This window comes from Eleutherodactylus coqui, chromosome 3, assembly GCF_035609145.1.
Source record: "Eleutherodactylus coqui strain aEleCoq1 chromosome 3, aEleCoq1.hap1, whole genome shotgun sequence".
NCBI classification, from domain to species: Eukaryota; Metazoa; Chordata; class Amphibia; order Anura; family Eleutherodactylidae; genus Eleutherodactylus; species Eleutherodactylus coqui.
The window spans coordinates 158994826-159017146 of NC_089839.1; the positions used below are offsets into that span (position 1 = coordinate 158994826).

General features: G+C 47.9%; 1 protein-coding gene across 1 annotated transcript in view; it reads left to right on the top strand.

The window, feature by feature from the left end:
- LOC136621169 (inter-alpha-trypsin inhibitor heavy chain H3-like) overlaps nucleotides 1-22321 on the top strand; it is a 191825-nt gene that overhangs the window by 118817 nt on the left and 50687 nt on the right. The window contains exons 13-14 of the mRNA XM_066596443.1: nucleotides 1446-1631; nucleotides 7230-7369. Of these exons, the coding sequence (XP_066452540.1) occupies nucleotides 1446-1631; nucleotides 7230-7369 (326 nt within the window). The remainder of the gene's footprint in view (nucleotides 1-1445; nucleotides 1632-7229; nucleotides 7370-22321) is intronic.

Genomic DNA, 22321 nt, shown 5'->3' on the forward strand with positions numbered 1-22321 from the left:
ACAGCAAGTATGCTGCGGATTTGAAAACTGGCAGCATGCTTGTTTTTTTTTTGCTAGATGTGGACGTTGTTGTTAAAACCCCATCCACATGTATTGTACTATATAAGTGGCTACAGATTTGGGGTACAAAATCTACACCGCAAATCTGCAGGGTCTGAACTCACCCTGGAACCCCTAATAATGTAATTTGATCTGGACATACAAAATAGAGAAATTATAAATTCTCCTGGGTGATGCTGTCAGCAGGCTAAATTCTGTTGCATATGAATTAGTTAAATACATATACAATAAAAAAAATTGTGGTCTTCACTTTCTTGTTTTGTTCATACATGTTACAGGGAACCTGTCACCAGCTGTTAGCATCATAAACTACGTCATAATGTTTATAGGATAGGTTCCCAGGAGCCCAAGGATGTATTTTTTATACTTACCTGGCCCCCCGTTCCTGCGCTCTCAAAGTCAGTGCTCATGGACCAGGCAGCGGAGCCAAAGCTGTTGGCTATGCATCTGTACTCCTACAGAGATCAATGTGAGTGCATGCACACTGCCTGTAGCTTTGTCTGCTGCATGGTCCTTGTCAGGACAGTGTCCGGGATATGGGGGTCCCTGAGATATCCCGCAACCCCTGTCCCTGCCTACTTGCCCCCCTGGGCTAACCCCCAGGGTGACAACTGGGCGGCGGTCCCTACCCTCACTAGGGAAGCGGGACACGGGAAGACAAACAGACACTGAAGACAAACAAACGGTAGAGTGGTCAGACAATCCGGGTCGGAAACAGGAGGGTACGCAGTATAGAGGGGAAGGCAAAAACGTAGTCAAGGTCCAAAAAGCAGAGGTCAGGAAAGCCGGGGTCACAAACAGCAGTCAGAAATAACGCGGGTGCAGCTGGAGAACCAAACTAACACTGGCAAGGGCTGGAAGGAAAACACACTTTTAAATGCTGTCAGAGCTCCCGCCCCAGCAGCTGATTGGGGCGGGGAGCCTGACAGCAGCAGGGCAATCAGGAGGTGCTGGGGACACGCCCCCAGCCTTGCAGAACAGACCATTACCAGGGAAGCCTGCTTGGTAGTCAGGTAACTCGAGAAGCACCTGCTGCCTCCCTAGCAACCCGGCGGTGACCAGTTTTACAGCAGCCCGGGGAGATCACTAGAACCGGGGCTCCCCTACGCCGCACTCCTGTAACCCGGGTGGCAGGACTGGTGGTGCGGGCATGGCGGCCCCGAGAATTGCTGGTTCTGACAGTCCTCACACCGACTTTCGAGGGTGATTGCGCAGAGCAGGGAGCCAGGTAAGTGTAACAAAGAAATACAACCTCTGGCTTCTGGAAACCCGTTCTATGAGACTTAGTTTATGGTGCTCATAGTTGGTGACTGGTTCCCTTTAACTATAAAGACCAAGTGTAACACTCATTGTTTATTTTCCCTTTCTTAATTTTTATACTTCAGGGTTTTTATAATGAAATTGCAAATCCAACATTGACTGATATTAAGATGCAGTATCCTGAGAATGCTATTGCTGACCTCACTCAGAACAACTTCAAACATTACTTTGAAGGGAGTGAAATTGTTGTTGCCGGACGTGTAACAGATAATGACTTAAACTCCTTTATTGTGGATGTAAAGGCCGAAGGGGTAAGTACAGATTGTGTGTAATTGTGGCTTTGTTAGTTCACTGCTGGATTTCCCATTAGGCCCAAGAGACACAGGTCTAGAGGGTGGCCAAGCTAGAAAAGGCATCTGCTCCACAGGGTTTGGGCGTGTTAGGAATCATTCAGTGGGAATTTATCAAGTCTTGCCAAGCAGACTGGATATACTAACTGCAGACTCTAGTTAGTGTGTGAGACTGGGTTCACAAGCCTAGTGGTGAAACATCGAAAGAGCCAAATCCCCTAAGAACTTTGCCAACTTGAGAGTAGCATTACTGATGTAATGTGTGCCTGTGGCCAGCAGGACTTACACTCAGTCGATTTGACACTGGCCTCCTCCTTAACCCCTTAGTGACCAAGCCTGTTTGCGCCTTAATGACCAGGCCAAATTTTGCAAATCTGACATGTGTCACTTTAACATGGAAAAACACCAGAAAGGTTTTGCATATCCAAGCGATTCTGACATTGTTTTTTCGCCACATGTTGTACTTCATTTAGGCAGAAAAAATAGACCAATAGAATTTGTGTTTATTTATTAAAAGCGCCAAAATTGGAAAAATTTGAAAAAATCGTCATTTTTTCACATTTCCAACTGCAATATCATAAATATGTGCAAACATAATATAGAAATTTTTGCTAAGATTTATATTTCCACCCGTTTACTTTATTTTGGGTGCACATTGGAAAAACTTTCGTTTTTTTTTAACCATTTAGGAGACGTACAAATTTAACATTACTTTTTAGCATTTTGAGAAACACTTTGTTTTCCTACACCAAGCCAAGATTGGAAAGGCTCATGAGTGTTAGAATAATAGATACCCCCACAAATTACCCCATTTTAAAAACTACACTCCTTAGTGTATTCACTGAGGGGTGTCATGAGTATTTTGACCCCACAGTTTTTTTTTCAAGAATTAATTCAATTTAGAGGAGAAAAAGTAAAATTTCATATTTTTGCAAATCTATCATTTTAAAGACATATTTTTTTCCTATAGTTTACATGAAAATGAGGATTTACACCCCCAAATGGATACCCCTGTTTCTCCCGTGTTCAGAAATATACCCATTGTGGCCCTAATATTATATCTGAGTCCACAACGGGGCCCAAAACGAAAGGAGTAGTCAGTGTCTTTCAGAACAGAAATTTTGCTTGAAGTCCTTCTAGACCCCACAGCACACATGTAGAGTTCTTGAGCGCCCAAAACCATAGAAAACCCCCACAAATGACCCCATTTTGAAAACTAGACCCCTTAAGGAATTTATCTAGGGGTGTACTGCATATTTTGACCCCACAGTTTTTGAATGAATTTAAGCCAAGCAAAAGGAAAAAATTAGGATTTTCGTTTTTTTGGCAATTCTGTCATTTTAAAAGCAGCTTTTTTTGTACAGCACACATATGAAGGAAGACTTGCACCCCAAAATGGATACCCCTATTTGTGCTTATTTCAGAAATATACCCATTGTGGCCCTAATCTTATGTCCGCATGCACAACGGGGCCCAAAATGAAAGGAGTAATCGGTGGCTTTCAGAACATAGATTTTGCTTGAAGTCCTTTTAGGCCCCATTGCCCACTTGTAGAGTTCTTGAGCGCCCAAAACCATAGAGAACCCCCACAAATGATCCCATTTTGAAAACTAGACTCTTTATCGAATTTATCTAGGGGTGTACTGCATATTTTGACCCCACAGTTTTTGAATAAATTCAAGCAAAGCAAAAGGAAAAAATTAGGATTTTTGTTTTTTTGGCAATTCTGTCATTTTAAAAGCAGCTTTTTTTGTACAGCACACATATGAAGGAAAACTTGCACCCCAAAATAGATACCCCTATTTGTGCTGTTTTCAGAAATATACCTATTGTGGCCCTAATCTTATGTCCGCATGCACAACGGGGCCCAAAATGAAAAGAGTAATCGGTGGCTTTCAGAACATAGATTTTGCTTGAAGTCCTTTTAGGCCCCATTGCCCACTTGTAGAGTTCTTGAGCGCCCAAAAACATAGAGAACCCCCACAAATGATCCCATTTTGAAAACTAGACCCCTTAACGAATTTATCTAGGGGTGTACTGTGTATTTTAACCCTACAATTTTTGAATAGATCTAAGCAAAGCAGTAAGAAAAAATTACGATTTTCATTTTTTGGGCTATTGCGTCAATTTAAAAACAGTTTTTTTTGTACAGCACACATATAAATGATGACTTTCACCCAAAAACGGATACCCCTGTTTGTCCCGTGTTCAGAAACATACCCATTGTGGCCCTAATAGACTTACAGGATACATGGCTAGGCCTACAATGAAAGGAATACCCGTTGGATTTCAGGGTACAACTGAATAAATTCCAGGTCCCATTGCCCACTTATTGAGCCATTAAGCCGCCAAAACTATAAAGAACCCCCACAAATGACCCCAATGGAAAACTAGACCCCTTAACAAATTCATCTAGAGGTCTACTGCGTATTTTGACCCCACAGTATTTGAATGAATCTAAGCAAAGCAGAAGGAAAAAGTAACGATTTTCAATTTTTCTGGCAATTTTTTAAATTTAAAAACTGTTTTTTTGTACAAGGTACATATGAATGAAGACTTTCACCCCAAAATGGATACCCCCGCTTGTCCCGTGTTCAGAAACATACCCATTGTGACCCTAAGTTACTTACAGGACCCATGGCAAGGCCTATAAAGGAGGGAACACCATTTGGATTTCCGGGCACAATTGAATAAATCCCAGGCCCCATTGCTTATTTGTACGGAATAAAAATTGACTCCCTAAAAATTCCCTCCCCCCCCCCCCCCCGCCCACATACTCTGCGCCCGTTTTGGCTTCGCAAATCTTATATAAAAGTAATAATGTAAACTGGGTGGTATTTCCGAAGACAGGGGTAATTACGGAGGCTGGTTGGAATGGGCCCATGCGGCAATAAAACCGGGTATCCCCCCCTCCTCTCATGCTTTTTGGGAGTCATTTCTTGACCTCAGTAGCGGGTATGGGGTGTAAAAAGTGGCGTTTCATGAGTCTCCGTAAGCTTGATGAGGTGCGGCGGTCTCACATAGAAGGCACTCAACAAGCTGCTCCTGGAACTGCAGGAAGGCGAACGTTCCCGGGGATTCTTGTAAAATACGTATCACAGGTAGCGGTCTGAATAACGCCGGGCTCACGCAGCCGTAGGCGGAATCTGCTTGCGGAGGCCCGCAGCAGATCTCATCTGTGAGCCCGGCTGTGACCCTTCGTACGGCTGCATAATGTACTGCGCATAACTGCCTACTCACACAGGCGGTCATGCGCAGTACCTTTTTTTTGTTTGTATTACCCGCACTGTGGTTTAGCGATGGCACAGGTACTCGCAGCCCGTATACAAGGTAGTTGCGTATGGGCAGCGGGTATATCCGCGACCATGGAACACAATGGGCTCTATGTTGCGGCTATCCGCGGTAAAATAGAACCTGCTGCGTTCTCTTTTCTGCAAGTGGATTACACAATTCCGACCCACTAAAGTGGGCGGAATTGTGTAATCCAATGCGATTGATCTACGTAATACCGCGGATCAGACGCATGCGGAATCCATAATTCCTATCCGGTCATGTGAGACCGACCTAAGGTAGATCTCTACCTTTTTATCACGTGACCGAGGACCGCTCAACGAGGCCACTGGTCACTGCTCCAGGCTCTCGGCGACCGTTGGTCGCTGGGAGAAAGGAGATTCTAAGTTTCCTGGCCTCCCCGACTCCTGCGCATGTGTCCCGTGTTTTGCCGGGGGTTGCATGTGCAGAATCCAGGTAAGTTCACGGATGAGGATCGCGTCGGGGTGCAAATACGGAGGCCTCCGGTAAAAAGTTTCATCTCCTCTCACCGATCGCATCGGTGAGGGGAGATGAAACTTCAAATTTTTTAAAAAACTTTTACGTGATTGCCATTATCCATTGTATAACGGGGAACACATGACCAGGAACCGCTCACCGCGGCTCCCCGTGAAATCTCCAGGCTCTTGGCTATGTTTTGTAGCCGGGAGCAGGGAGATTTTCAATTATCCTGGCAATCCACAGCTTTTGCGCATGCGTCCGCCATTTTGGCGACGGGCGTGTGCGCAGAAGCTGGGGTAAGGTCCGCGGATAAATCTGGGGGCCTTATGTGCGTACTTTCATCCTCCCTCACGGATATGATCCGTGAGGGGAGATGAAACGTACGCTTTTTAAACTTTTTAAAAACTTTTTAAAACTTTTTTTAACTTTTTTTTTTTTACTTTTTCACACTTTTTTTTTACTTTACATGATCACTGTCCATTGGATGACAGTGATCATGTCCTTTGTGACATCCCTCTGCTCTTGGCTACACATGGCAGCCAGGAGCAGAGGGATTTTGAATTTCCCGGGGCTCGAGCCCCTCTGTGCACGCGCCCGATGTCAATCATCGGACCATCGGGACATCGCAGAGGACCGGGGGTGAGTATTTTCACCTCCCCTCATGGATCCGATCCATGAGGGGAGGTGAAATTAGCACTTTTTTTTTACTTTTAAAACTTTTTCGTGATCGCCGCCTTCCAATGGATAGCGGCGATCGCGGGCCCCGGGACCGCTCACTGCGGTCCCCGGTAACACCTCCTGGTTCCCGGCTACCTTCAGGAGCCGGGAGCCAGGAGGTTTTGAATTTGCCGGGGGCTCCCGCGCATGCGCGTGACGTAATCGTCTGGCGCGCATGCGCAGAAGGCCGCCGGCGGGTCCGTGAGGACCAGATCTCCGGGGGACACCGCCAACAAGCCAGGTAAGAATTTTCAGCTGCCCTGGTGGATCCGATCCATCAGGGCAGCTGAATATCTATCTTTTGGGGCCCTTTTATTTACTTTTTTGCAATCGGCGCTATCCATTGGACCTGCGGGCACCGACAGCATGGAGCTGTCACGTCCACAGCCCGAGGGGCTTTATTCTCTGTAGGACGCATGTTTTTACGTCCTCAGAGAATAAAGCCCACTTCGGGAGGACGTAAAAAGGCTATGGCCCGGCCGTTAAGGGGTTAATAACTGCGTTAGGCCACTCTCACACAGGCGGTTTCGTATAGCATTTAGCGGGCTAAAAATGCTGTACTCAGCCTCCATTGATTTCACTGGGGCTTCTCAGACGAGGATTTGTATCGTGGTGCTTCTTACGCTAAGTCGAATGCTGTATGCTCTAGTTCTCGGAGTTGCAGCGCTTTTTAATGCACCTCATCACCCGTTGCAATGATGGGGTGCATAAAAAACGCTGTTGAATGTGTTTAAAAAAGCAGTTCTAAAATTCTGTAAACACCGCGTTTTTACAAAAACCTGTGTGAGAGCGGCCTTAGTCTTCCTGAAACTGAGTTAGTTTACTACCAAGCTGCCAGCAGTTCTGTAGAAGCCTTCAAATGAAAATTTCAGTAGTAAAGACTTTGCTTATATCATAAGTATTCATATGTTCATTATCTCAATAGTATGAACTTCGCTTATATAGTAATTATACATATGATCATTACTTCAGAGTGTTTAACATTATACATTCCCCTTTATTGCCTACTGACTGCCATGAATAAACCATACAGTATTTTGCAAATGTGATACAATGTGCTATTTTGAATAGGCTGATACATCTGTGAAATACACTGACAATATTCCGCTTAAAAGTGAGGATGGTGTGAGCGACCAGCAGAAATACATATTTGGTGACTTTACAGAAAGACTCTGGGCATATCTCACTATACAGCAGCTATTGGAGAAGCGGTATGTATATGATTTCAGTCAAATAGTTCTGAACTTCTGACTCTTCAAAATCTTGTAATTCTTTCCATTTGAAAGCAGTTATGTTTAGATTGGAAGCACAAATAAAGATGAAAAAAGGTAATTGAATATTTTATAACTTGAACTGCTGGGCCCTAATCATAGGCGTAGCGTCAGGAGTCGCTCAGGTCGCGGTGGCGACCCGGCCCCTGTGCTCAGGAGGCCCCGAGGCCGCCCTCCGCCATACACATATGCACATTCAGTGCATTAATGGCTGGCCGTTCTGTCTGCAGCAAGGCTCCAATCACGCGGCAGGCAGAACGGCCAGCCTGAGAGGAAGCAGGGAAGAGCAGAGGGGAGGAGGAGCGAGGAAGTCACATGGCCTGGCAGGGCACAGTGATCATGTGATCGTGTGCTGCCCTTGCCTCCTGCTCAACGGAAGCTGCTGCATCTGCCTGTGCTGCTGCTGTCAAATGAAGGAGAAGTTGTCCAGGCCCCGGGTATATGTATATGTATGTGTGTGTGTATCTGTCTATCTATTTTTCTATGTATCTCCTATCTATCTATCTATCTATCTATCTATCTATCTATCTATCTATCTCTATGTATCTTCTATCTCATATCCATCTATCTCATATCTATCTAACATAATATCTCTCTATCTATTTATCTCATATCTATCTATCTATCTCATATCTATCTATCGTTCTAGATATGAGATAGATAGGTATCTCATATCTATCTATCTATCTCATATCAAGATAGATAGATAGATAGATAAATATGAGATAGAAGATAGATAGATATGATGTTAGATAGATATGAGATAGATGTATATGCGATAGGAGATAGAGAGATAGATAGATGAGAGAGATTGATAAATTGATATGAGATATCTATCTATATCTAGAGATGAGCGAGCACAAAAATGCTCGGGTGCTCGTTACTCAGGACGAAATTTTCGCGATGCTCGAGGGTTCGTTTCGAGTAACGAACCCCATTGAAGTCAATGGGCGACCCGAGCATTTTTGTATATCGCCGATGCTCGCTAAGGTTTCCATTTGTGAAAATCTGGGCAATTCAAGAAAGTGATGGGAACGACACAGCAACGGATAGGGCAGGCGAGGGGCTACATGTTGGGCTGCATCTCAAGTTCCCAGGTCCCACTATTAAGCCACAATAGCGGCAAGAGTGGCCCCCGCCCCTCCCAACAATTTTTACTTCTGAAAAGCCCTCATTAGCAATGCATACCTTAGCTAAGCACCACACTACCTCCAACAAAGCACAATCACTGCCTGCATGACACTCCGCTGCCACTTCTCCTGGGTTACATGCTACCCAACCCCCCCCCCCCCGCACGACTCAGTGTCCACAGCGCACACTAAAGTGTCCCTGCGCAGCCTTCAGCTGCCCTCATGCCACACCACCCTCATGTCTATTTATAAGTGCGTATGCCATGAGGAGGAACCGCAGGCACACACTGCAGAGGGTTGGCACGGCTAGGCAGCGACCCTCTTTAAAAGGGGCGGGGCGTAGCCCACAATGCTGTACAGAAGCAATGAGAAATATAATCCTGTGCCACCGCCATCAGGAGCTGCACACGTGGGCATAGCAATGGGGAACCTATGTGCCACACACTATTCATTCTGTCAAGGTGTCTGCATGCCCCAGTCAAACTGCGGTTTTTTTATAAATAGTCACAGGCAGGTACAACTCCGCAATGGGAATTCCGTGTGCACCCACAGCATAAGTGGCTCCCTGGAACCCACCGGCTGTACATAAATGTATCCCATTGCAGTGCCCTGGACAGCAGAGCTAACGTCAGATTAAATGCAGGTGGGCTTCGGCCCACACTGCATGCCCCAGTCAGACTGGGGTTCTTTATAAGTACACACAGGCAGGTACAACTCCCTATTGTGAAGTCCGTGTGGACCGACAGTATGGGTGGCTCCCTGGAACCCACCGGCGGTACATAAATATATCCCATTGCAGTGCCCAGCACAGCTGAGGTAATGTCATGTTTAATGCAGGTGGGCTTCGGCCAACACTGCATGCCCCAATCAGAATGGGGTTCTTTAGAAGTGGACACATGCAGTTACAACTCCGTGTGGACCGACAGCATGGGTGGGTCCCAGGAAGCCACCGGCGGTACATAAATATATCCCATTGCAGTGCCCAGCACAGCTGAGGTAATGCGATCTTTAATGCAGGTGGGCTTGGGCCCACACTGCATGCCCCAGTCAGACTGGGGTTCTTTAGAAGTGGACACATGCAGTTACAACTCCGTGTGGACCGACAGCATGGGTGGGTCCCAGGAAGCCACCGGCGGTACATAAATATATCCCATTGCAGTGCCCTGGACAGCAAAGCTAACGTCAGGTTTAATGCAGGTGGGCTTCGGCCCACACTGCATGCCCCAGTCACACTGGGGTTCTTTAGAAGTAGACACATGCAGTTACAACTCCCTGGGGACCCACAGCATGGGTGGCTCCCTGGAACCCACCAACGGTACATAAATATATCCCATTGCAGTGCCCAGCACAGCTGAGGTAATGTCAGGTTTAATGCAGGTGGGCTAAAAATTAATAGGATTACACTGTAGGCGAGGGCCCAAAAAAATTGGTGTACCAACAGTACTAATGTACCTCAGAAAAATTGCCCATGCCCAACCAAGAGGGCAGGTGAAACCCATTAATCTCAGGGTACCTGTACGCAACACATGGCTGTCCTCACTAGGAAGATCACTTTCAGGATCCTCCTTCTCCTCCTCAGGCCATACACGCTGAAAGGATGACAGGCAAGCAGCATGGGTACCCTCAGCAGTGGGCCAAGCTGTCTCTTCCCCCTCCTCCTCATCCTCCTCATGCTCCTCCTCCTCCTCCTCAACGCGCTGAGATATAGACAGGAGGGTGCTCTGACTATCCAGCGACATACTGTCTTCACCCGCCTCTGTTTCCGAGCGCAAAGCTTCTGCCTTTATGCTTTGCAGGGAACTTCTCAAGAGGGATAGCAGAGGAATGGTGACGCTAATGATTGCAGCATCCCCGCTCACCATCTGGGTAGACTCCTCAAAGTTTCCAAGGACCTGGCAGATGTCTGCCAACCAGGCCCACTCTTCTGTAAAGAATTGAGAAGGCTTACTCCCACTACGCCGCCCATGTTGGAGTTGGTATTCCACTATAGCTCTATGCTGCTCATAGAGTCTGGCCAACATGTGGAGCGTACAGTTCCACCGTGTGGGCACGTCGCACAGCAGTCGGTGCACTGGCAGATTAAACCGATGTTGCAGGGTCCGCAGGGTGGGAGCGTCCGTCTTGGACTTGCGGAAATGTGCGCTGAGCCGGCGCACCTTTCCGAGCAGGTCTGACAAGTGTGGGTAGCTTTTCAGAAAGCGCTGAAGCACCAAATTAAAGACATGGGCCAGGCATGGCACGTGCGTGAGTCTGCCGAGCTGCAGAGCTGCCACCAGGTTACGGCCGTTGTCACACACGACCATGCCCGGTTGGAGGCTCAGCGGCGAAAGCCAGCGGTCGGTCTGCTCTGTCAGACCCTGCAGCAGTTCGTGGGCCGTGTGCCTCTTCTCTCCTAAGCTGAGTAGTTTCAGCACAGCCTGCTGACGCTTGCCCACCGCTGTGCTGCCACGCCGCGTGACACCGACTGCTGGCGACGTGCTGCTGCTGACACATCTTGATTGCGAGACAGAGGTTGCGTAGGAGGAGGAGGAGGAGGGTGGTTTAGTGGAGGAAGCATATACCGCCGCAGATACAACCACCGTGCTGGGGCCCGCAATTCTGGGGGTGGGTAGGACGTGAGCGGTCCCAGGCTCTGACTCGGTCCCAGCCTCCACAAAATTCACCCAATGTGCCGTCAGGGAGATGTAGTGGCCCTGCCCGCCTGTGCTTGTCCACGTGTCCGTTGTTAAGTGGACCTTGGCAGTAACCGCGTTGGTGAGGGCGCGTACAATGTTGCGGGAGACGTGGTCATGCAGGGCTGGGATGGCACATCGGGAAAAGTAGTGGCGACTGGGAACCGAGTAGCGCGGGGCCGCCGCCGCCATCATGCTTTTGAAAGCCTCCGTTTCCCCAAGCCTATACGGCAGCATCTCCAGGCTGATCAATGTGGCTATGTGCACGTTTAACGCTTGAGCGTGTGGGAGCGTGGCGGCGTACTTGCGCTTGTGCTCAAACAGTGGCGCTAGCGATGGCTGGATGCTGCGCTGAGAGACATTGCTGGATGGGGCTAAGGACAGCGGAGGTGAGGGTGTGGGTGCAGGCCGGGAGACGGTAGTGCCTGTGTCCTGAGAGGGGGGTTGGATCTCAGTGGCAGGTTGGGGCACAGGGGGAGAGGCAGTGGTGCAAACCGGAGGCGGTGAACGGCCTTCGTCCCACCTTGTGGGGTGCTTGGCCATCATATGTTTGCGCATGCTGGTGGTGGTGAGGCTGGTGGGGGTGGCTCCCCGGCTGATATTGGCGCGACAAAGGTTGCACACCACTGTTCGCCAGTCGTCTGCACTCTCAGTGAAAAACTGCCAGACCTTTGAGCACCTCGGCCTCTGCAGGGTGGCATGGCGCGAGGGGGTGCTTTGGGAAACAGTTGGTGGATTATTCGGTCTGGCCCTGCCTCTACCCCTGGCCACCGCACTGCCTCTTCCAACCTGCCCTGCTGCTGCACTTGCCTCCCCCTCTGAAGACCTGTCCTCAGTAGGCTTAGCAAACCAGGTGGGGTCAGTCACCTCATCGTCCAGCTGCTCTTCCTCCGAATCCTCTGTGCGCTCCTCCCTCGGACTTACTCCATCCTCCGAATCCTCTGTGCGCTCCTCCCTCGGACTTAGTCCAATTACTACTACCTGAGTGATAGACAACTGTGTCTCATCGTCATCATCCACCTCACCCACTAAAAGCTCTTGAGACAGTTGCCGGAAGTCCCCAGCCTCATCCCCCGGACCCCGGGAACTTTCCAAAGGTTGGGCATCGGTCACGACAAAGTCCTCCGGTGGGAGAGGAACCATTGCTGCCCATTCTGGGCAGGGGCCCGAGAACAGTTCCTGGGAGTCTGCCTGCTCCTCAGAATGTGTCATTGTAATGGAGTGAGGAGGCTGGGAGGAAGGAGGAGCAGCAGCCAGAGAATTCAGAGTTGCAGCAGTGGACGGTGTAGAACTCTGGGTGGTCGATAGATTGCTGGATGCACTTTCTGCCATCCATGACAGGACCTGCTCACACTGCTCATTTGCTAATAAAGGTCTACCGCGTGGACCCATTAATTGTGAGATTAATCTGGGGACGCCAGAAACGTGCCTCTCTCGTAATCCCGCAGCAGTCGGCTGCGAAACACCTGGATCAGGAGCTCGGCCTGTGCCCACACCCTGACTTGGGCCTCCGCATCCTCGCCCGCGTCCACGTCCTCTAGGCCTACCCCTACCCCTCAGCATGGTGTATTACGAGTAGAGCAGAAACAGAACGCTGTAATGAAATGTGCCGCTTATTGGCCTGTGGTTGGAGGCTGACTTCGCTTACGGGACGCACAGCAGAGCCAGGAAAGAATTTTGCGCACGCCTGCAGTGAGACATAGGTGCTTAGGACTGAGATAGTGGAATTCACAGCGCAGAAGCAGTCAAGTGGCCAGACGCCACTAGTAGGCCTTAAGTATTTTGCTGCTATTTTTTGAACGGCAGAGCTGAGACAGTAGACAGATACTGTAGGCAGCGTATATATGTATACTGTTTCAATGTGGACAGGATGACGACGGTGATGTTACGGGCACCGCAGAGCCAGGAAACACTTTTGCGCACGCCTGCAGTGAAACGTAGGTGCGTAGGACTGAGATAGTGGAATTCACAGCGCAGAAGCAGTCAAGTTGGCAAACGCCACTAGTAGGCCTTAAGTATTTTGCTTCTATTTTTGGAACGGCAGAGCTCAGACAGTAGACAGATACTGTAGGCAGCGTATATATGTATACTGTTTCAATGTGGACAGGATCACAGCGGTGATGTAACGGCCACCGCAGAGCCAGGAAACACTTTTGCGCACGCCTGCAGTGAGACGTAGGTGCGTAGGACTGAGCTAGTGGAATTCACAGCGCAGAAGCAGTCAAGTTGCCTGACGCCACTAGTAGGCCTTAAGTATTTTGCTTCTATTTTTGGAACGGCAGAGCTCAGACAGTAGACAGATACTGTAGGCAGCGTATATATGTATACTGTTTCAATGTGGACAGGATGACGACGGTGATGTTACGGGCACCGCAGAGCCAGGAAACACTTTTGCGCACGCCTGCAGTGAGACGTAGGTGTGTAGGACTGAGATAGTGGAATTCACAGCGCAGAAGCAGTCAAGTTGGCAAACGCCACTAGTAGGCCTTAAGTATTTTGCTTCTATTTTTTGAACGGCAGAGCTGCTACAGTAGACAGATACTGTAGGCAGTGTATATATGTATACTGTTTCAATGTGATCAGGATCACAGCGGTGATGTAACGGCCACCGCAGAGCCAGGAAACACTTTTGCGCACGCCTGCAGTGAGACGTAGGTGCGTAGGACTGAGATAGTGGAATTCACAGCGCAGAACAGTCAAGTGGCCAGACGCCACTAGTAGGCCTTAAGTATTTTGCTTCTATTTTTGGAACGGCAGAGCTCAGACAGTATACAGATACTGTAGGCAGCGTATATATGTATACTGTTTCAATGTGGACAGGATCACAGCGGTGCTGTAACGGGCACCGCAGAGCCAGGAAACACTTTTGCGCATGCCTGTGTTAAGGACCGTTACACATGACCGGTCACATTAACCTTTCAAGCCTTGGGTTCCAAATTAGTTCATACCTGGATGCATCAGAGAGGCCAAAAACTATATGATTTATAGTCATTAGCTCTCACAGATATGTAGAGATGAGCCGCGGCAAGTATTCAGCCCACCCTGCTTAAGGCGTCTACACTGAATCTTTATTGACTGACTATAGTTCTAACACAGGAAAGCAATACGTCATTAGTCACGAGGTTAATCTTATTGGGTTAGAAAAACATCAAGAATTGTGCTTTGTTGAACAATCAGCGCAGTGAGAATAAATATGTGAAATGTCCTTCAAATGATTATTCTCTCTTGTGAGTTTGGATGATGGCAGCGTCTTATCAGCACGATTTGCTCTTTTCCCAAAGCTCAGGACATGGGGGAGTTTTTTCTGATAGCGGCTGTACCAGGCAAATGTTCTCGGATGAATAGAAAGAAAAAAACAAATCATTAGACATTGCACCGAATACCCTGCTGTAAAGTTATTTTTGCAAATTTATTGTTTCACTACACACAAGCTTATTTACATCTTATAATGCTCCATTTTGTATCTAGCGGCCATTTTGAGACAGATTCTTCCATTTTATGGACCTGTACCTTCTCACCTGCAGTGAGACGTAGGTGCGTAGGACTGAGATAGTGGAATTCACAGCGCAGAAGCAGTCAAGTTGGCAAACACCACTAGTAGGCCTTAAGTATTTTGCTTCTATTTTTGGAACGGCAGAGCTCAGACAGTAGACAGATACTGTAGGCTGCGTATATATGTATACTGTTTCAATGTGGACAGGATCACAGCGGAGATGTAACGGCCACCGCAGAGCCGGGAAACACTTTTGTGCAAGTCTGCTGTAACGCTTAGCTGCGCATTAATTAGGACTACTACCCCCAGCAGACACGCAGTACACTGAGGACGGTCACAGGCAGCCCAAATATAGTTTTTTTCCCAAAATTTGTTTGAAAAAGCCCACTGCCTATATAGCCTGTATATCTCTTTCACCTTTCCCACTGTCCCTGCCTCACCAGTACTGGCCCTATACTATGTACAATGAGTGCAGACTGAGGACGCAACGGTCTGCACGGCCGATATATAAAAAAAAAAAAAAAGTGCAACACTGCTAAAAGCAGCCTCAACAGTACTGCACACAGTCAGATGTGGCCCTAAGAAGGACCGTTGGGGTTCTTGAAGCCTAAAATACTCCTAACACTCTTCCCTATAGCAACTCCAGCATCAGCAGCACTTTCCCTGAGCTATGTCAGAATGCATCTGTGGCGAGCAGCGGGAGGGGCCGATTTATATACTCGGGTGACTCTTGATCTCGCCAGCCACTCACTGCAGGGGGGTGGTATAGGGCTTGAACATCGCAGGGGGAAGTTGTAATGCCTTCCCTGTCTTTCTATTGGCCAGAAAAGCGCGCTAATGTCTCAGAGACGAAAGTGAAAGTAACTCGAACATCGCGTGGTGCTCGTTTCGAATAACGAGCATCTCGAACACGCTAATACTCGAACGAGCATCAAGCTCGGACAAGTACGTTCGCTCATCTCTATCTATTTCCTATCTATCTATCTATCTCATATCTAGATAGATAGATATGAGATAGATAGATAGATAGATAGATAGATGTATATGTGATAGGAGATACATAGTGTTGCGGCAAAAATATATGGCCGTCTAGGGAAAGCGGAGTGTACCTTGTGAATGACGTCATATGACCCATGCTGCGGCGATAGCCTGATGAGGGACAGCAGAGTGTACTCTGCGACTGAAGACTAGGTGACCCGTGCAGTAGGGCTGCCACACCTAGAGTTCAGTACGTCATATGACGGAGGAATTAAATGACAGAGCCCACACAGTTATGGATTCATCAAAGAATTCCCAACAAATCAATGTCGGGCATCTTTATTTATAGCCCCCAACATAGGTGGGTCGCATTAACTATGTCCATTTATTGGCTAGTTTCTCATCCCACCCAGAAACTCCCAAGTCAGTATTGAGTAACATGTTCACGGAGTGCCGAGGGGCCCCTGTGGCTCGAAATTCTTATCTTATCAATACATATGTATTCCTTGTACTTTAGCTAAGCATGTGGCGTAATTAAATATTACTTATATACCCACATTTACATACATATAGGCACACATACATACATGTGCACCTTCATATATACATACATATGCACATATATATATATACATACATGTATATCCATATATATACACATCCACATATTTCTAGTTTATGAACATTATTCTTTATTCTCTAGTCTTAGTGTGAGGCGTCAACCCCTCCCTTAGTATCTTGATATTCCTAGGGCCCCTTCAGCTAACATGTGGAAGCTTCTTGATATTCTTATCTCATCCAGACATATGTCCCTAGTTTGTGAAGTAACTTCTCCTGGTATATTTTAATTGTGTCTCTCATTGCGCATTTTTAAATTCATATAATTATTATAATACCTTACAATCAAATAATTTCCATTACACATAGATTGATAGATAGATAGATAGATAGATAGATATGAGATAGGTAGAGATGAGCGAGCACCAAAATGCTAGGGTGCTCGTTACTCGGGACGAAATTTTTGCGATGCTCGACGGTTCGTTTCGAATAACGAACCCCATTGAAGTCAATGGGCGACCCGAGCATTTTTGTATATCGCCGATGCTCGCTAAGGTTTCCATTTGTGAAAATCTGGGCAATTCAAGAAAGTGATGGGAACGACACAGCAACGGATAGGGCAGGCGAGGGGCTACATGTTGGGCTGCATCTCAAGTTCCCAGGTTCCACTATTAAGCCACAATAGCGGCAAGAGTGGGCCCCCCCTCCCAACAATTTTTACTTCTGAAAAGCCCTCATTAGCAATGCATACCTTAGCTAAGCACCACACTACCTCCAACAAAGCACAATCACTGCCTGCATGACACTCCGCTGCCACTTCTCCTGGGTTACATGCTGCCCAACCCCCCCCTCCCCCCGCACGACCCAGTGTCCACAGCACACACCAAAGTGTCCCTGCGCAGCCTTCAGCTGCCCTCATGCCACACCACCCTCATGTCTATTTATAAGTGCGTCTGCCATGAGGAGGAACCGCAGGCACACACTGCAGAGGGTTGGCACGGCTAGGCAGCGACCCTCTTTAAAAGGGGCAGGACGATAGCCCACAATGCTGTACAGAAGCAGTGAGAAATATAATCCTGTGCCACCGCTATCAGGAGCTGCACACGTGGGCATAGCAATGGGGAACCTATGTGCCACACACTATTCATTCTGTCAAGGTGTCTGCATGCCCCAGTCAGACCGCGTTTTTTTATAAATAGTCACAGGCAGGTACAACTCCGCAATGGGAATTCCGTGTGCACCCACAGCATGGGTGGCTCCCTGGAACCCACCGGCTGTACATAAATGTATCCCATTGCAGTGCCCTGGACAGCAGAGCTAACGTCAGATTAAATGCAGGTGGGCTTCGGCCCACACTGCATGCCCCAGTCAGACTGGGTTTTTTTATAAGTAGACACAGGCAGGTACAACTCCCTATTGTGAAGTCCGTGTGGACGAACAGCATGGGTGGCTCCCTGGAACCCACCGGCGGTACATAAATATATCCCATTGCAGTGCCCTGGACAGCAAAGCTAATGTCAGGTTTAATGCAGGTGGGCTTCGGCCCACACTGCATGCCCCAGTCAGACTGGGGTTCTTTAGAAGTGGACACATGCAGTTACAACTCCCTGTGGACCCACAGCATGGGTGGGTGCCAGGAAGCCACCGGCGGTACATAAATATATCCCATTGCAGTGCCCAGCACAGCTGATGTAACGTCAGCTTTAATGCAGGTGGGCAAAAAATTAATTGGATTACACTGTAGGCGAGGGCCCAAAAAAATTGGTGTACCAACAGTACTAATGTACCTCAGAAAAATTGCCCATGCCCAACCAAGAGGGCAGGTGAAACCCATTAATCGCTTTGGTTAATGTGGCTTAATTTGTAACTAGGCCTGGAGGCAGCCCAGTTAAAGTAAAAATTGGTTCAGGTGCAAGTTTCAACGCTTAAATGAGCATTGAAACGTATAAAAATTGTTTACAAAAATTATATGACTGAGCCTTGTGGGCCTAAGAAAAATTGCCCGTTCGGCGTGATTACGTGAGGTTTCAGGAGGAGGAGCAGGAGGAGCTCGGCCTGTGCCCACACCCTGACTTGGGCCTCCGCGTCCTCGCCCGCGTCCACGTCCTCTAGGCCTACCCCTACCCCTCAGCATGCTGTATTACCAGTAGTGCAGAAACAGAACGCTGTCATTAAATGTGCCGCTTATTGGCCTGTGGTTGGAGGCTGACTTCGCTTACGGAACGCACAGCAGAGCCAGGAAAGAATTTTGCGCAAGCCTGCTGTAACACTTAGCTGGCTGCGTATGAATTAGGATAACTACCCCCAGCAGAGACGCAGTACACTCAGGACGGTCACAGGAAGCCCAAATAGATTTTTTTTCCCAAATTTTTTTGGAAAAGCCCACTGCCTATATAGACTGTATATGTCTTCTGTCCCTGCCTCACCCCTACTGGCCCTGGACTATGTAAAATTACTGCAGACTGTTTCACTCTGGACAGGAATACAGCAGTGATGTGATGGGCAACGCAGAGCCAGGAAAGAATTTTGCGCAAGCCTGCTGTAACACTTAGCTGGCTGCGTATGAATTAGGACAACTACCCCCAGCAGAGACGCAGTACACTCAGGACGGTCACAGGCAGCCCAAATAGATTTTTTTTCCCAAATTTTTTTGGAAAAGCCCACTGCCTATATAGACTGTATTCGTCTTCTGTCCCTGCCTCACCACTACTGGCCCTGGACTATGTAAAATTACTGCAGGACGCAATGCTCTGCACGGTCGATATACAAAAAAAAAAAAAAAGTGCAACACTGCTAAAAGCAGCCTCAACAGTACTGCACACGGTCAGATGTGGCCCTAAGAAGGACCGTTGGGGTTCTTGAAGCCTAAAATAACTCCTAACACTCTCCCTATAGCAACTCCAGCAAGACAGCACTTTCCCTGAACTATGTCAGAATGCATCTGTGGCGAGCAGCGGGAGGGGCCGATTTATATACTCGGGTGACACCTGATCTCGCCAGCCACTCACTGCAGGGGGGTGGTATAGGGGTTGAACGTCGCAGGGGGAAGTTGTAATGCCTTCCCTGTCTTTCTATTGGCCAGAAAAGCGCGCTAACGTCTCAGAGATGAAAGTGAAAGTAACTCGAACATCGCGTGGTGCTCGTTTCGAATAACGAGCATCTCGAACACGCTAATACTCGAACGAGTACGTTCGCTCATCTCTAGAGATAGGATATAGATAGATAATAATAATATTAATAATCTTTATTTATATAGTACCAACATATTCCGCAGCGCTTACAATAGAGGGGAAATAAAACAAGACAACGGTTACATGAAGTAATCAATTGATGGAAACAGTAGGGGTGAGGGTCCTGCTCCAACAAGCTTACATACTACAGATAATGGGGTGATACAGAAGGTAAAGGGGCTGCAGATGTGCACGGTATGGCGAGGTGGAGAGTGAGGGATGCTATGCTCACAGACAATGGTCAAGCTGTATAGTGGCGGAATCGGGATGACTGCAGGTGCCGCTTGATTACGGCTCGCAGGGATTGCAGTCTGTGGGACAGGGAGCATGTTATCAGGCGGAGTACAGAGGGGTTTGGTTTAGGGGATATGGTATGCCTCTCTGAAGAGGTGTGTTTTTAGAGCACGCCTGAACTTTAGCGTGTCAGTGATTGCCCGGATATTTTTTGGTAGCGCGTTCCAGAGGACAGGTGCTGCTCTTGAGAAGTCTTGGAGGTGGGAATGAGAGGTTCGAATTAAAGGGGCACACAGTCTGATTTCATTAGCAGAGCGGAGGGCGCGGGCTGGGTGGTGAATTGAGATGAGGGAAGCAATGTAGGGCTGGGCGGTGCTGTGGAGGGCTTTGTAGATGAGGGTAGTAAATTTAAATTGCATTCTGTATTTGACGGGCAGCCAGAGCAGTGACTGGCACAGGGCAGAGGCGTCCGAGTAGCGGCTGGATGGGAGGATGAGCCTGGCTGCCGCATTCAGCATGGATTGGAGAGAGTAGAGTCTGGTGCGAGGGAGGCCGATCAGCAGCAAGTTGGAAAAATCGAGCCGAGAGTGGATGAGGACAACAGTGAGCGTTTTTAGCATGTCCATGGTGAGAAAAGGGTGTATTCTAGTGATGTTCTTGAGGTGCAGCTGACATGTTCGGCCAGAGATTGGATGTAGGGGGTGAAGGAAAGAGTCAAATATGACCCAAAGGCAGCGGGCGTGCTGTCTGGGAGTTATGGTGGTGCCACATACTGAGATGGAGATGTCAGAATGAGGTCGGTAACAGGAGAAGGTCAATTTTTGAGAGGTTCAGTTTTAGGTAGAGAGAGGACATAGTGTTAGAGACAGCAGACAGACAGCCAGTGGTGTTCTGGAGGAATGCTGCTGTGATGTCTCAGGAGGAGGTGTATAGCTGGGTATCATCAGCATAGAGATGGTACTGGAAACCAAATCTCCAGATGATCTGTCCAATGGAGGCTGTGTAGATGGAGAAGAGGGGGGACCAAGGACCGAGCCCTTGGGGACCCCAACAGCTAGGGGAAGAGGAGGGGAGGTAGAGCCAGCAAAGCAGACACTGAAGGAGCGGTCGGATAGGTAAGAGAAGAACCAGGAGAGGGCAGTGTCCTTTAGTCCAATTAAGCGAAGCATACTGAGGAGAAGTTTGTGGTCGACAGTGTCGACTGCTGCAGAGAGGTTGAGGAGAATCAGTAGGTAGTAGTCGCCCCTCGATTTGGGTGTCAGGAGGTCGTTTGACACTTTATTCAGGGCGGTTTCTGTCGGGTTTTGGGGACAGAAGCCGGTCAAGAAGAGAGTTATCTGAGAGATAGCTTATAAGGTGAGAGTAAACCAGGCATTCTAGTAGTTTGGAGATGAAGGGCAGGTTTGAGATGGGTCGCTGTGATTTGTGAGAGACCAACAGATAGAGTAAGTTATGAGAGACCAATAGATAGATAGATATGAGATAAATAGATAGATATCAGATAGAATATAGATAGATATGAGATAGATAGATATCAGATATCTATCTATCGATCTATCTCATATCTATCTATCTAGATATGAGATAGATAGATATGAGATATCTATCTCATATCTATCTATCTATCTAGATATGAGATAGATATGATCTATCTATCTATCTATCTATCACCTATCTTATATCAATCTATCTCATATCTATCTAACATCCTATCTATCTATTGCTGGTATAAGTTACACATCTCCCTGGATTTAGGCCGCCTGCAGATGGCCCGTTCGGATCCCCTGCAAGAATTCTCGCAGTGAGACCCGACCCGCGCCCCTGCATGGACCAGTGCGGTTCTCACCTTCTCCTGTGGCTCCTTCTCTGTGATGTGACAGCTGCCGCCCAGCTGGCGCATGCGCAGAGTGGAGCCGGGGCGCTGGAAGTGACTTTTCTGTGCGAGCCTCTTCGAGACCCGCACAGAAATAGGACGTGCCGCGATTTGTTTTCCGCTTGTATTTTCTCAATCTAGGTATGGGTACTGGGGAGTGTGGGCGGAGGCCCGGGAGGGGGGGGGGGGTCCTGTGAAAGCTAGCCTTGTCACTGCGTATTTGTCCCTGCTGTTGTACATAAGATGTAAAATAGTGCTGGAACCGCTGGGTAGTGCAGTATAGATCCACCCATGCCCCACAAGTTTGGCCCGTGGAAAACAAACTACAGGGGTCTCCAACTCTTTCCCATCTCATCTGCCTCAAACTACTGCTAGCTCCTGGCCTTACCAGCAGTCAGGTAAGAGACCATGCATTTCTGCATGTGTGTTGTGTGTATATACAGTTATATAAAACTGATCTGGGAAGACTTGTATAGCCTGGATGAAAGATGGAGCTTTACACTGGTCAACACTAAAATTGTTACTGACTTAAAAAGGTCCTAATCTGTAGTATCTTGGTGTGCTGAACACGAATATGACCAGGAAATTTTTTTATTGCCTCTCGTTTTGAAGATATTTCATATAGTTAATTTTCTGTGTTTCACCGTGTAAATGTATCCAGTAGGACTGTAAAAACAACCTTACAGTTACAGCTACAGTTACAAGAATGAAGACTATTTGTAGA